The sequence below is a fragment of the Anopheles marshallii genome, chromosome 3 (genome assembly GCF_943734725.1).
Source record: "Anopheles marshallii chromosome 3, idAnoMarsDA_429_01, whole genome shotgun sequence".
Taxonomy (NCBI): Eukaryota; Metazoa; Arthropoda; class Insecta; order Diptera; family Culicidae; genus Anopheles; species Anopheles marshallii.
In genome coordinates this window covers 73,981,155-73,997,319 of record NC_071327.1, presented here as the reverse complement: position 1 = coordinate 73,997,319, position 16,165 = coordinate 73,981,155, and the positions used below count along the sequence as shown (strand labels likewise).

At 44.1% G+C, this 16,165-nt stretch overlaps 1 protein-coding gene across 1 annotated transcript; it reads left to right on the top strand.

The window, feature by feature from the left end:
• Positions 1-499: 499 nt before the first annotated feature.
• On the top strand, positions 500-15,742 carry LOC128711132 (lachesin). The gene is made up of 11 exons (XM_053805996.1): positions 500-614; positions 9,425-9,531; positions 10,346-10,553; positions 11,266-11,427; positions 12,077-12,205; positions 12,579-12,669; positions 13,687-13,770; positions 13,876-13,985; positions 14,298-14,357; positions 14,838-15,035; positions 15,630-15,742. The coding sequence occupies exons 1-11, from the start codon at positions 500-502 to the stop codon at positions 15,740-15,742; spliced, it is 1,377 nt and encodes a 458-aa protein (XP_053661971.1).
• The last annotated feature ends 423 nt before the right edge of the window (positions 15,743-16,165 follow it).

The window sequence follows — 16,165 nt, the reverse complement described above, 5'->3', positions numbered from 1 at the left end:
GACTGTATCAATTTCCAATTTACGACAAGTAAGATTTTTAAATTATGTGAGTTTCGTCGTTAAACTAGTAAAAAATAACATTTTTACACTACATAATAAACCTTAAATTATTAACAAGTTTTGTACCGAGAGTAACTTATTAATTACAAACAGTAGCTTTAGTTTTTTTTTACACAAGCACGAATTTCTCCAAAGTAAGATGAAGCAACTTTCATGCCAAGTAATCCTTCCGTTTTATGTTCTCTTTCCAGAATAAAACTTTAGCAACTTTGCGTCTGACTTCCATTAACTTCCATTTGCCCAACTTGCATGTAAAGAGAAAACTTCCCCGCCTGCAAAGGAAATGGGACGCGTCCAGCATGTTGGGCGCACGGAAACGTGATCTTTGATCTCTGGTGCAGCATTCATCAATTGCAAACTCAAACCCAAGTGTGGCGCCGTGTGCCAATGCTGGACGAAGCTTGTGTGCATGTGACTTAGTGACTGAAGCGATCACAAGATGTTAATCCTACAGACAGTGAAACTAATTCTACTCGCCCTGAAGCTACTGCCGCAACGATTCACGCACCGGAATGTACTGTTTATGATATATTTGGTTACACTCGTCACACACGGTAAGTTTTTACAGCGCCACTTAAACCCCCCAAACTGATTGCTCTGATTTCGACCCTTCCCTGTTCGTGTTCCGAACCCCCAACCCCAAAAGGCCCGAGGTTGTTTAATGAATGTGGAAACGCTTCGTTTACTGACCCGTGACAAGAAATCTTCCGTAGCACCATTCATTCCGTCCGGATGGGAATGTTCTGTTAAGCCCAATTATTCTGATGCCCGTAATGAATTCGGCACTCTTCAAACCATCTGTTGAAATTCTGTGCCGTTCGTTAGCTCTGTGCCGGCAGTGCAAAAGTTTTGTACGAATTTTGCCGCTTCTGTTGCTGCTACTGCTGCTGTCGTGCACACAATCTTGGCGCAGAATGACCTCCTGGTACGAGCGTTTGGCATGGCCAGAACAAGCGCCAAATGGAACTTTGAGAGAGATAGATTTAATTAGATTCTTTCTTACTTTTGCGTTCGTCTTGCGCTGACCGAGAAACATAATCAGCTTCTGCAACAGCATCATCATCATCATCATCGTCATCATCATTGCGCTTGAGACTATCATCATTATGGTCAACCTCGGTACCGGCCTTCATACAGCTGATGCCTTCGTAGTTCATAATGGAACTATTCTTAAGCTGTTTCTTTCAATACCTTTGTCTTTGAATGTAGATTTGCTTTGGTTGGGTTCGACCATTGTGTTGCTACATTTTCGCGAAAGGAATTTGAAACATATTGAATGAAATTCGGTTTCTTATACTTAAAAGAGAAAAAGATAATTTAAATATGAACAATTTAAAGACGGGTTTAATGTTTTAAATCGATCCTAATTATAATAAACTATGAAATTCAGAATTCCCCTCAGTTCTTGAGACAGTAGATAAGACAAGATGCGGAAAAGCTGTTGCAGTGATAAAGAAGGTTATAAAAAATGTGGACTTGAAGCGACTAAAACATCGTTGCTTCGTACACTTCGAACGAAAATGTGTCCGTTTCGAAAGTATTACTTTATCAACTTAATTGTAGTGCAAACTAATGTACTCATTAGCAGCACGGGGTAGTGAGCAAAAGGGAGGAAACCAACCTCTCGAGAAGAAAGTGGACAAAGATGGTGTGGAAAAAAACTCGTAAAAAACAACGATTGAAACACACCGGAGAGCAGGCAGGTAGTGGGAGTTGGATTTCTATGAATTACCACTTTTCCGCTTTACGAAACAAAGGCATATGCAGGACGTGCAAAACCGAAGCAATTCCCGTTGAAGAATGGTAACATTTATTCATCCTAACGAACCACCATCCAGGTACCCCCGTACTCAGCCTACCAACCCGGAACGGCCACACGGCACATTTGCAACGGACCATTTTGTGATGTTTCATTCCGAATCTAGCGGCTGACCATGGGTTTTGGGGCACGAAAACAGCGGGAAGATAGGGATGGGGGGATGCGGGAAGACGACACCTACCTTTGCCTACAAGGGTTAAAACGAGGCTACACCAAAAACGGGCCGTTTCACACAGACACACGCACACACATCCTCGAACATCAGCAGAGCCCGGGAGATAGATAGTGGAAAATATATGAATTCTGGTCGAAATGCAAATGCAGAGAACATAATTTATCTTCACCAGAGCTGGAAGGTGAAATATGTTTGCCGGAGGACACACAAAACCAAAACCTTGTGCCACTTGTTGTCTGAAGCCCTTGGTACCTTGGTGGCGTTCGGGCAGAATGTGAAGGTTTCCAGCAGCGCCGTCCAAGATCAACGATTAAATCGTTCAAAGGTACGCTGATGTCTAGGTCTAGGCCGAACGAATGGCTCCCGGAACCACGAAGCATCCCATGTGCTGATGCACCGGTACGACCGCTCGCTATCTATCTATGCCTTTTCTATCGCTCCATCATCGTCATCATCGTCTTGCAGTGAAAATACAGGCGTTGGTGAGGTGAAAATTTAAAGGTAAACAGGCTTCTCTTCAGCCCTTCAGCCATCTGCTTTCGGTCGTCTATTCCCAGTTCGACAAGAAGCTGTGGCCATTCTCGTCGAGTTCGCTGCTCTTTCTGTATCGGTATGTCGTTGGCAGGATGCCGAACTTTTGCCAGTGCGAACGAAGAAGCGATCGAAGGCCGGCCAGGGTGTGTTGGCACAAGGGAAGGGAGGACGGTTCTGGAAAACCTGTTTGCTATCACCGCCACAATGATGAGGAGAATATTTAGTATGTACATAAATGCAGAACAGCAGTACCGGCACTGGCATATGTACCCCGTCGTACGGTGCCGGCCCTGCTGGCGGTTTCTTGTACCGTAGTGGCGTTGATTGCAGAATCACTTTTGTCGCAGACCCGTTTTTACCAACAAAACGGGAAAGGGCAAACCGGGGCAAACAACGGGGCAACCGCGAAACCGTTCACTTTCCCACTTTGGGACTGAGGTTTGGCGTGTCGAACGATTCGAAAAATTATCACCTCCGTCACTGATGCTCCGGCGAACGAGCACCGAAACACTGCGGCTACGGGTCCAAGTGGCTGCCAAGAAGGACCCGGTTGCCGGTTGCTCTTGCCACAGACAGCTCATGGCGTACGGCAGGCATGGCTTTTGACAATTATGAAACTTTCCGGACGGGAGCAACACGATAAAATTCCGGAATCTTCCGTTTGAAGTGGCGAACTCTCTTCGTCCAAAGCGCGTTTGGCACTTCATTAGCGGAGATGGCACTATCGCTGTGGTGAAAAATGATCCCCCAAAAAACAACCGCTGGAACAGTTTCCCCACCCAACCCCACCACCGTTTGGCACGATACTGCTCCCCGGTACCGGGAGATTGCAAACGCAGTCGGAAATGAAGCTGCCCGGTAAGGGCATTTATATATTCATGGTTCATAGCTGCTCTTTCAGTGGTCGTTATGCAATGCCGTCATAAATACTGCAGGCCGCTATTACAAGGATGGGTGAGCGAGCGGTCACCGCGTACCATTCGAGTTCGGGAGGGATGATTATTTTGTTCGTTGAAGCTTTTCGGAAAATAATGGAATTTGAAATGTCCGAAAGCTTGCTTTTAAATTTAGTCGCATTACGCTAACAATAGAAATGGGAAAACGATGTTTTTTTTTGCGTAAAACAAAGCACTGTTCAGGGAATGAAATACAGTACAGTGTTTTAAAGTTGTATATTATTGTGCGAGAAGTTCGCTGTAAGATGATCAATATTTTCGGCTTATCCGTGGCTTTCATTGTATGACTAATGGTGGAAGGTATTGAAAGTTGTAACACCCGTTAATAAAAACTCACAACTGTTTCAGAACTTAGCACAGCGTTCAGAAAATAATTATTTTTTAAAAAGGCTTTTTAAATCTTCAACCGGGAAAAGACCAGACCAACCAATCCTTTAGCTAATTTGAAGTTGATGAGTTAAAGCATGAAGTAGTTAAATATTTAAGTAAACAATATTTAATATTGAAATAACAATATCCTGAGCTTACTAGCAGCTGGGGCTCCAGAGCTAGTCTTGAACAAGATTTTATAACTTCAATTAACTCCAAACGACGGTACCAGATGGCTGTGACCTTTAATTCGTGGGCTAGAACAAGATCGGCAACGGATGTAAAGATACTTTAGCTAAGCAAATCTAACAAACTTGTAGAACGCACTAAATCCGTTCCGAAAGCTTAACAAGTTTTAAACAAAACGTTCAATTCCACGCCAATATTTAAAACAGCAAACGAGATTAATGTATCGATGTTTCGATTAGATCTATCAATTTAAATGCCAATTAGTGAACGACACTCGCTCCTCGGAATGGACGCAATAAACGCTGAAAGAAAGAGAGACTAGCTGAGCTGAAAGAAAGGAGAGACAACATATCGAATTTCATACCCATCTTAGCGCTTGTACACCGCAAGCGACAGGGTTGAAAGAGAACAAAAGGATAGGAATTTAAATGGCAGCTGATTGATGTATGCATTAATTTTGCGCTGGCAGAAAGCAAGATCTGCCACCATTTGGTGCGATGACGGGTTGAGATAACATGATTCTAGTATTAAACCATCCAGAGCTATTAGCATGTGACTCGTTTTAAGAAAAATTAATCAAGTAAGCCATGTGTTGTTTCGTTAACGATACGAGCTTTAAGAAGCTTCCACCAAAGATGGCTCACGATTACGTCTCCCGTTAAGCTAATATAAATCCACCGCACTGGCAGCATGATTTGTCAAAGAAACAAGAACCGTTGCCTCCTATTCTCTGCTTTTCTTCAAGGACTGTTTGTTGTTTTCCTCATCGTTTGCTTAAAAATATCTTTCAAGAGCCGATTGTTTTGCCACCACAATGGCACACTTCAGCACAACAAGGCAATGCGAGCAATAACAATTGTGATTTCTGCTTCCCTTTTGCTGGGTGCTTCTTTTGTCATTTGTCCTTAACGTTTGCCAACGGTTGCTCGTTGCTTTGCTGGCGAGAAGCACTCATTGTTCTTGAGCTTTCGAGTCGTTGGCGAACACAGCACGATATCTGTGTTGGCCGCCAGAAACGGCGCGTAAAAATACAGACCAACGCGTCGCATCACTCTCCAGTGGTGATGTTTGTTTGCCGGTACTGTTCCGGCTGGAGCCGAGAACTGGCGCACGAAACACCGTTTCTTCCGGGAAAACGTTCATTTAGTAGCCGCCAAAGAGCCTCCTCATCGTTGGGAAGAAAGAATGCAAAAGCATCATTGACCCTAAACACGAAATAGTTTCTGTTGCACCTCTTGTCCTCACTTGCTTGCACGGTACTTGCTGCTAATAAGACATTTTTCACGGAACACAGCACCATTTTCGCTGGCTTTTGCTTTCGACGAACCTGGCGAACACAAAAAGCTCCACCACGGAAATAGTTCCAGCTGCCGTCGGTTGGACCGTTTCGTGTTTCGCAAAGTGTATTTGGGTGCAGTTTTTCAGCTCACTTTCGAAGGGGTTTATCTCGTTCGGTGAAAAGGCTGCAAAACACTTTCCGCCTGCCGTCATGGAATTGTTGCACACCACATGTGCGGTATCGATCACGGCGCTCGAATGTCACATCGAATCGAACCGTTTTCTCCGACGCTCTTAACATTCAATCTAGGCACGGCTAGAGGATGGGCATTGTTTATGCACCGTAAAAGCAATATCAATATTTGGACTTGAGTGGCACCCGTGTTGAAGTGCGCTTCCTGCACGACACCTTATGTGTGTGTGTGTGTGCACGTGTCGGGAACTGCCACCCCCCCGTACGCCATAGGGGCGGCAGGATCTTATCGGGAGTACATAAATCATGCGAGTTTCCATTTTACGAGATGCAATATATTTCCGGCAATCTGACACGCTGTGTGTTGTTTATCGGTGGCATTAGCGAGTTGCGAGTAATGCACAATGGCTGTCCCGACCAGAGGATTTGCAATTCGCCTGGGATTGACCCAGATTAGGTGCGTTCGCAATGCGCTCACAGTCAATAATCGATTACTTCTGTTTGGGGGGGGGGGGGGGGGGGGGGGGGGGGGGGAGTTGTGTTAAAGAAATAAAAGAAACCATTTAACATCATAATGCACCTGTTAAAGTAGCTCTTGTGGAACAACTTTCAACACCACGAATTCTTTAACATGGCGCATCTAAAATCTAACCGCGACGGTGCGTATGTTGCTGCCTGGCACTTCCGCTTCGCAGCATCCAGGGTAAGCCCTTGCTTTATCTCCTCACCCATAAATAATAGGCCGACAATCCGTACCCATGCACATCCTTTGATAATCATTTAAATGTGTAATCCGTGTGTGACATGGTCGCGCGCTCGTAGCGAGCAGCGCTTACCGTGGTACTCCAATAATGCATGATGCTCACGTACATCCCATAAAGAGCAGCTGTTACCGTTTTCGCTTTCCGGTGAAGATCCCACTCGACTGTCGGTAAAGTTCTCCTACTCCGCCCTACATCCGAGCAGGATCCTTTCTTTTGAAGAGGGAACCGTGGCAGAAACCAGATAAAAAACACACACACACACACACGTATGGGATGTGTGCAGCTTATGTGCGATGGGATAATGCGAGTAGTACCGGTTGTTAAGATGCGGCCGGAGGTCGGACTATTATGATGTTTTTCGGGAAGGTTAAATGTTCGCATGAAATTTGCCTAAAACTTCCGGCAGCCGGGTTAAAGTATCTGTGAAAGTTTGACCATATATCAAGTGGTTTTTGCCTTCATCGGGTGTGTGTGTGTGTTTGTTTGCTTTTCTAACGCTCGACATATTTACGTGTATCGATCACGGCCGCGCGTTTTGGGTAACATTGTTTTGCATCTCGTGCCCAAGCTGTGCTGGGCGAGGAATAAAATTGCCCACACTAAGCTCTTGCTTTGCATGTTGAGATGATACAAAATTAAATTAAATTGTCTGCATTAACTTTGCGGTTTGACAATGTGCTAGGTACGGTGAGGTGGCTTACGAGGAAGATGCAATTATAAAAGCCTAAGCTACGAGCATTTTCGATTACCTTATGCCAAGTGAGAGCTTTACGATAAATAGTAAAGAAGCTAGTCATAATTAAAAACAAACCCTCCATTCCATTCTAGTAGAAGCAAGTCGCTTCGGTGTGTTCGTTCTGCTCAGCAGCGCCTTCGCTTAGTCCAGCTGATCTTGCTTCCGGTAACAATGGGAGCAGATAATTCCTGCCTACCTTATTGCACAGCAAACGCAATACATTTCAAATCATCCGTAAATGATTCAGTTTCTTCGAAATGTACAAGGCATTCGCTGCGATGCGTGTACATCCTCCACTATCTTTGTCTGTTTGTTAAGCATGGATTTTTGTGGGCTAAATGTATGATAGCGACGGGGCCCATTTTTCTGGGAGATGGTCTTAGGGAAGAAGGTTGGATTTTGCAACCAAAAGATGAAGCTTGGCGATGTATGATGAAGCTTTGTTTGGAGTTTCGCATCAGGAATCTAAACGATATTTAGTATTTTCCCACAGTTGATGGCATAACTGCGATACGAATAGTTTCTGGAGCTCACAATAACATTAAAAAGTAAAGTGAATAGATGATGTTAAACCTGTTTAAATGAGTTTGGCATACCATCACGCATACCATATTATTGAAAATTACACTACTTGAGATAAGTATGAGTGCACTTAGACTTAAACTTATAGAAACTTGTTGTTTGGGTTTGGACTTCTATTTGCATCTATCTCGTCAATATTAACTCTTCTTTTCAAGAAACAAGCGAACATATAGTTATGCTACACACTGTACAGCTTACTGAAACAAAGCATTGTATTTATTTCACAGTTTAAAACTATTGCATTCTTACTTGAACATTGATCTTGTCCTTAAAACCAGCTTGTCCTCCATGTTATAACCGCACACAAATCGAGAACTGGAGCAAAGTGCTTGCATTTTCGAAATGTAAATTTAGAAAACAACACAACCACCCCTGAGGCTGGGACGGGACTATCGGGATGGGTTCTGTAGTTGTCAGTTGCAGACAGACACAATGTAGACAAAACATAATAAAGTAGCAGAAGTAAAAAAAACCCCTTTACTCACACCATCGCCACGCAAAAAACAAAAACCCATACAGCAGCGCATAATGACAAGATTGTCCCGGTGTGATGGAAAGCGAACCCGAAATGTGTCACATCGCTCTTGTCACAAACGGTCCGACAGGAGCGGAATAAACGGATGGAATTATCCTGCAGCATCATCGGGGTTCGGTTTTCCGTTGCAGCTTCGGCCGAACGTAAGGATTGTTGTACGACCGTGCTGTGTTGTTCGCAATGTGCTCCATTTGGGGGGTTTGCCGCCTGTCTAGTAGTACATTTTTTATTGTTGCCGTTGTTTCTTCCACGTTCTGCCGGGGGCCGAGCCCGTGTGCACACCGCAGCTCGAACGAAGAGTTTCCACGGGTACGAGATAAATGGACGGGACACTTCGCTCTTGGCCCGCGCATCTCCCCGACTGCCGGTTGCAATTTCGAATGCAACTAACGAACTCGCACGAAAAACAAGTTCCGCTCGAGCAGCTCGGCCCGGGACAACTGCTTGTAACAGTCGTGCTGCTGGAAGTGGTTGCGGGTGGTGCTTAGAAGTGTTTGAAATAATAGCAGCAGCAACAAAAAATTACTTTAAATAAATCATCCTCCAAACGGTTGCATAAGTCCGTCCGTCAGCCGGTCAAGTGCCGGTGTGTATGACAGTGCCGGGCACGATTCCAACGAAAGGGCTACGAGCACACAAACGTGTAGTAAGCGCCCGATGTCAGCACTTTCTCGTTGCAACGCTCCAGTTCCATTTGTCGGACAGTTCGGTGTTGGTTTTCGCCCTATCAACCATTCGGTTCGGTCGGGTTCTTGAGGCGTTTTCAAGCAAGACATATTTCTCCTCGTCATCCACCGGCCCGGCACGCCCGAAACGGAACAATTTTTATTCGCTTTATAGCAAACGATACCGGCGCACCATCTGCCAGATGGGTAATCTTTTATCGTGTACCCTTTTTGTGCCCCGATTGCACGGTACGAATTGGTTTCGTTCGTATCGAAGAAAGCGCACCGCGCCGCAGCTGGCAAGGGTACGAAATAAACTGCCACCGGTTGTGGCCGGGTGTGAGTGGGTTTGCAACTCTTTCGGCATTCCATTTCGCCAAAACAAAAAGCAGCCACCACCGACTTCACATACTAATATCGATTGGCCCCTTCGGGTCGGAACGGAATAATTTGGAAACGATCGGTGACCTTTGATATGTTATTTTGGTGTTATCCTTTCTTTTCGGAATGTGCCATGGTTTCTTTTTTTGGTACTCTCTTATCACGAACTTTCTCTCCTTTCCGTACAGTGATGATGGATGAACCAAGATTTGCTCAACCCATTCCGAACGTTACCGTTGCCGTGGGACGGGATGCTAACCTGCCCTGTGTAGTCGAACATTTGGGCACCTACAAGGTAAGTTTATTGATGTGAAAGTCATACGTGGGGCAAGGGCATTGGGTCAGGATAACTATTTATGAACAGCTCGTGTGACGCATAAAATAGAGCAGCTTCGTTGCTGGTTAATCAAACAATTGGGATAAAGTAGGATCGAAATAGTTGTACTAAAATGCAAGAATAAAAAAATATTTGTTGGCTAGATTTGTTTCATTGTATGAAAATTCTGGCCAGTCCAAATAGATAACTTAAAATGTTATTTCTACAGTGCGTAGCATAAATGTAACCAGTTGTAGTACCCATACGCATTTTTAATTAACGAACTATGCAGAAGCGAGGTAACTACAAAACGCGTAAAAATGAGTTAAAACCACAAAAAAGGAGTACACAAAAACAGTGTAAAATAAAGGATCTCATATCACAAATACCTTCTACTTTTTTCAGGCATCAATTTTTAAACTACTTTTTTTTATTTTTCATTCGCTGAATTTCGTGATGGAAAAAATGCTACTATCTCACATCATGAAAGAGATAGCTTTTTATGCTTCATACAATGAAATAGATTGTGATACAGCCGTTTACATGAAATAAATGGCATAACTGAATCACGTTCAAACAGAATTAGCTCTTGTTTCATAAATGCATTATGCGAAACCCTGAAAGAAGAACGTCCAATAAAAGCTAAATTTTTTATACGCAGATTATAACTTGGATAGTGCTTCAATTATAGAGTAGCATAGCTCAACAAAACAAAAACCGCTAACACCAGTATGCACGAAAACATGGTAGCAATAACTGTATGGATGTAACTTTAATTCTATTTACTCAACAGGTCGCGTGGATACATATCGACCGGCAGATGATTTTGACGATACACCGCCACGTTATTTCGCGCATTCCGCGCTACAGCGTAACGTACGATAATTCCAACACATGGCTGCTGCACGTCAGCCAGGCCCAGCAGGACGATCGGGGCTATTACATGTGCCAAGTGAACACAAATCCCATGATTAGCCAAGTCGGTTACCTGCAAGTAGTCGGTAAGTGGGCCCACAATTTTCCCTCATCCGGCATCCGTTCGATCCAGGGCATTCATAATGTTGTAATCCAATCGGCTTCCGATCGGGTGGGTTTCAATGGTGAAAACTTTATCGTATCGTGTTAAGTACGGTTGTATGGTTTTTGACGTTGCGCACACATGCCCCACCGTGCAAGCTGCTATGACGCTGAGATATGTTTGTTGCCTTTGCCTTGCCGTGGGCCTTGTGTCTGGGGCAATGTGTCGATTACATCTTGGCGTACGGGGTTGTTCCACCGTGCATGTGCTGCACAGGGAGTGAAATTGCATCGTACATCGTGTTTTTTGATCAAATTGAAGTGCACTTTCACTCTGGAGTGCGCTTCAAGAACTACTCTTTGATGCACAGCCTGGAAAGTGCTGGAGCAAACGATGCTGCAGACAAATTGACCGTTGGAAAAAAGAATAAAGCCGAGTAAAAGATAACGAATTCCTTCGAACAATTTTAATGATAATCAAGTTTAAAAGTATCAAAATTAGTTCAGAGAAACAAGTAGCAATAATTCAAGATACCTGCAATATGTATTTTACCAAATCATGTTGCTTCATGAAGCTTCATGTTGCAAACAAATTTAAAGCGATCGATATTGAAAATATCACCCTAAACGATTGGGAGCCATAAAGTTGCACATAATACTGAGTGATTTCTTTCCACTGCACGATCCGTCTCGCAGTGCCTCCCAACATCCTGGACATCGAAAGTACTCCGTCGTCAGTAGCCGTGCGAGAAAATCAAAATATCAACATGACATGTCGTGCCGATGGATTCCCCACGCCCAAGATCATCTGGCGACGCGAAGACGGCCAAAGCATTACCGTCGAGCGCAAGAAGAAAGGTAAGGACCCGAGCACGGTGGCAGCAGCTGCGGCATGACGCATCTGTCGAATGCAGCATTCGCTTTCCCCTTAAGCAGCTTATCTGCTTGTACGGAGATAACATCAAACGCAGCGCCCAAGGGGGAGCAAGATAAATGGGTTTTTGATTGTTTTTACAAGGCAGCATTTGACGGAATGTGACCTTAATCGAAAGCCAAACCCGGTGGTTGGGTGTTGGCGGTGTGCTGGTGTTGGTTTGATGGTGAAACGTTTAGCCTTAGCGATCGATTCGATGCACTCTAATCGATTCAAAGTCCGACGGGAATCCTTCATTCCCTGGCTGAATGGACCGTTTGACGGATAATTTCCGCGCGATTGGGTGCATTTACATCGATCGGATTGGACCGATTACTCGCGCTGGTTAGGGAATAATCTTGCTGCCCTATTCAAACCCTGACCTGATTGTCCACCGTGCTTTTGTGCGTGTTATCGCGCGTGCTGAAGAATCCACATTCCGTGCGTTCCTGCTCTGCTGCTGCTGCTGTTGTCGCCGTGCGCACGGTTGGCAAATACGCACTAATCTTCAAATAACTTAATTTCTCGTCCCTTTACTTACGCATCGCGTGTGGGTAATGGTACGGTGGCAACCGCAAAAACCGTCCCTCGCAGTGATGGTGTACGACGGGGAGGTTCTTCATCTGACGAAAGTAAGCCGCAACGAAATGGGCGCTTATCTCTGCATCGCCACTAATGGTGTGCCACCGTCGGTGTCTAAGCGGATTATCCTTGATGTGGAGTGTAAGTATGCTTTTATTTATTCATAAGTGTATTAGCAAATTAAATTCATACGCCAAACTTAGGCCATACCGACAGCGGTGGCTAAGTTTGCGAGATGTTTGCCGTGCCGGAATCGCAATCGCTATCTTGCGCCGGAATGATGGCGAGCGAATCCACCATTATCTGCACAGTCACGGCCCGATGCTGGATGTAAATGCGTACGGTTAATGGGCGCTTAGTTGTGCTCGTCGGAAAATTGCGTTATCTTTCTTCTAAGCGTCTTAGAAGAGCACCGCGTAAAGATTTGACGGACAGGCTCGCTTATGTGCACCAGATGGGAGGAAATATATATACTTCACGGTTTGAGTAATCTGTTTGCTTCGTTCTGTTTCAGTTTCGCCAATGATTTGGGTGCCAAATCAACTAGTAGGAGCACCACTCTCGACTGATGTTACCATTGACTGTCACACCGAAGCTCATCCAAGGTACATATTACTTGCAAAGTTTTGGGAATGTAAATGATGAAATACGTGGTTAAGTTCTGCTAACCGTTTACTGTGAGCACAAGCATTGGTTCTGTAAGATTTCGAAGGTTGCCTAATGGAAGGAAGACCTATATATTTATGCTGTTAGGATAAAGGCCGTTCAGGAGTTCTCGATTATTCTGGGAAACCCTTGATTTCTAACTAAATTTACTAAATCTTTGAATGAAAATCACGGCACAGCCTCGATGTGCACGATAACTTTGGTGGAATATGAGAATCAAAACGATTAATAAACAAAGCAACTCAAAGCCGGACAAAATTTTGATACTGACGCGTTTTCATCAATTACGAACCAGATAAATCTGTCAATACATTACACTGGAAGCATAGATCTTTCTTAGAAAAGCACAGCCTTAGCCTTGAGTCTGATATACTTATATTTTATCTTTAGAAATATTATCAATTACCAACACCGTTATTAGTACAACATTAAACACTAACTGAACGAACATAACAAGAAAAATGACAAGAAAAGAACTTTTTAGCAATCTTCATTTACCAAATCGATATCCTCTGATGTGTTTATATTAAGGAGGTGATAATCACCAGATTAGCTTTATCGAATCGAGCTTTCTCCCGGTCATGGATCCTTTTGAATCACTTATCATCGATCGCGGCTCTATCAGTTTACGCCCTCTACCGTCAAACAATTGAACCCAGCTGTCAGATTCAAATCGACCGTTAAATAGTAATCATCAATTACTAAGCACCAGTTAGTTTAAATTATCAAACAGAATGTCTTTTGTGAAGTTACTTAAAGGATACTTTTAATAAAATTGATTGGAAAATTACATAATTAAGTAACTAAATAAAATTAACGCCGTCATCATGGAATGAATAAATAATAATTAACTAAATAAAATTACTTATTTTTCACATCAGTTTATCTCATTAAAATATGAAGCTCTCCCAAAACAACAATGATGTAACGCGTTATCATTTGCCATGCATTTACAGAGCCATCATCTACTGGGTGTACAACTCGGTAATGGTACTGCCGAGTAAAAAATACATCATCGACTACAACGAAAACTCCTACCGGTACGTAAACGCCCCAATTGCGCTATCGCCCCCAAACCAACGCCACGTGCGCGGTATTATAATGAGATAATCACAAACAACATAATCGCTTTTGCTCATCCCCAGGGCGCACATGAAGCTCACCATCAAAGGCTTATCGATGGGCGATTTCGGCAACTATCGCTGCATATCGAAGAACTCTCTCGGCGAAACGGAGGGCTCGATTCGCGTTTACGGTAAGTGTGCGGCGGGTGTGTGTGTGTGTGTGTCTGTGTCGAGATGGCCCTTAGGGTTATGGTGCGGTGGTTTTAATTGGTTACCTTACGATTGGCTGTAATCGGCAATCGGCAGGTGTTTAGCAGGTAATTTTGAATATTCCTCCACAGGGTGCTCTTCGGGGGAAGGCAAAAAGGGCAACCGCAACCTATCCCAAAAACCCGAAAACGATGCACTTTGCGCAAGGGTGGCTTTATATTTATAGCACCATACTTACTGTTCCATTTTCTTCGTCACTCTGTTTCTTCCTCTTATGCTTCTGTCGGGACCAGAAATTCCACTGCCATCAACACCGTCGAAGCAAATTACTCACGTGATGGAACCGAAGGAGAGTAAGTATAGATTGAATTAAGTGCTCGCCGGCAGTTTGGATAAGTTCCAGACGAAACCGCACATTTCGTACTTTCCGTTCGTTCCCTTCGCTGCACGTTAGCATTCGACACTCTGTTGACTCTGGTGCCGAAGTATATTTTATGTTTGTTGTTGTGTTTTTTTTTCATACACCCCAGCGTTTGTTTGATTTTGTTTCGTGCATTTTTCGACACTTCTTCCTGGGTGAAGGTGTAGTTTGTTTCTGATTTTCTTTCTTTCTTTCGGTCGGTTTGGTTTTTGTTTTGCTTTATTTCGTGTCGTCGAACGGTTTTTTTTGTTTGGTTGGAAAACTCTCGCTTTTGCCAGCACCTCGGGTGTATTAATTTGTGCGATAACTTCGGCGCACTTTGTGTCTGTGTGTTTGTGTGCACCTGTTTTACACTCATTTTCTCGTCTTCTTTCCAAAAACAAAAAAAAAAAAACACCCGCCCGTCTACCAGCGAGCCCGGCCGTGGTGTCACGTAATGAAACCATTAAGGTCGCCAGCCAACCTGAGGTCCTGTTTCCGATGAAGAACGACGAAGGCTACGCTCAGCGCTCACCGAACGGGATCCCTTTCGAGCGCAAGGGATCGCTTGCCATCGGGCAAAGTTTCTCCTACACCGACATGCCACCGAAAGAGTTCGGTGTATCTAACGGTAAAGTGTTTGTTGACTTGACGTTATGGGAACCTCAAACCCACCGTGTCTGTTTTGTTTCCTCCGTTTATTTACGCTTCGTGTTCCTGTTTTTTTGCCTCCCTGTCGATTCCCGCTTTTGTCTCGCTTCGCAGTTGAAGTGTTTTCTTCATTTTTTGCTTTGCTTTGGTTGGTGTAATTTGTAGAGTTTCTTATGTTCGTTTCATTTTTTTTCGCTCATCCCCGTCCATCCTCCAATATTTTGCTCCTTTCGTTTTTTTTACTGTGCCCTATGGCGAGGATTGCGTTTGTTTTTTTTTATATTTTTTTAGAGGCATCTTTGTGAAGGGGTTTCGGATTTTCCTCCCGATTCACTCATCTTGGTTTATTGGTTTTTATATTTTTGTTGCAACTTATTTTTCATTTTCCCAATTCTTCCTCCAGAAAAAAGTACTTTAAACTCGTTTCATTCTCCCCGAGGCACTTAACCGGAGAGAGTTGCCTTAGATGTACCAAAAAAAAAAGACCCCAACAACTGATCACCTTGGATGTCGCTTTTGCACTGATGCCTTGTGTGTGTTTCTCCCCCCTCTTTATGCATTCCATCGATTGCAGATGCTCGCAGCAGCTACGGTGTGTTCTCGCTACTATCACTAACGACGAGTGTCGTCCCATCGACGCTGCTAGTGCTGTGCCATCAACGCTGCGAGCGCTGGCTGTTTCTGTAATTTGCAATTCGCGCTACCGCAGCCGTGCTCGAACCCGAAGCTGTTGGGTTTGCCACACACCAGCTGCGGCACTGTATCCATATCGCAATCGTCGCAGTCGGTCCGCAGACATATCGCATATCTGTATGTTCCCGTTTTGCGTTTTTTTTTCCTTTTCTTCTTTGGCTCATATCACTCCTACCGCGGAGAAACATATCCACGACGAATTGCAAATAAAAACTGGACGCGATAATCAACGCGAGTTTGTCACCAACGTAAGGCTGAGAGCACATCTGTATCTGTAAATTAAATCCACGATGTTCTGTGCTTAGATAAGGACGCTGCTAAGATAAACAATAACTAATCATGCTCTTGGGTTTGGATTCCTCCGCATTTTTTTTTCGACCGCTTACGATCATCTTCACACCTTTTACCGGTACGAGC

Coding starts and splice junctions, on each gene's coding strand:
- LOC128711132 (XM_053805996.1), top strand. CDS start 500: ATGTTAATCCTACAGACAGTGAAACTAATTCTACTCGCCCTGAAGCTA. Junction 615..9,424: donor GGTTACACTCGTCACACACG/GTAAGTTTTTAC, acceptor CTTTCCGTACAG/TGATGATGGATGAACCAAGA. Junction 12,206..12,578: donor GATTATCCTTGATGTGGAGT/GTAAGTATGCTT, acceptor GTTCTGTTTCAG/TTTCGCCAATGATTTGGGTG.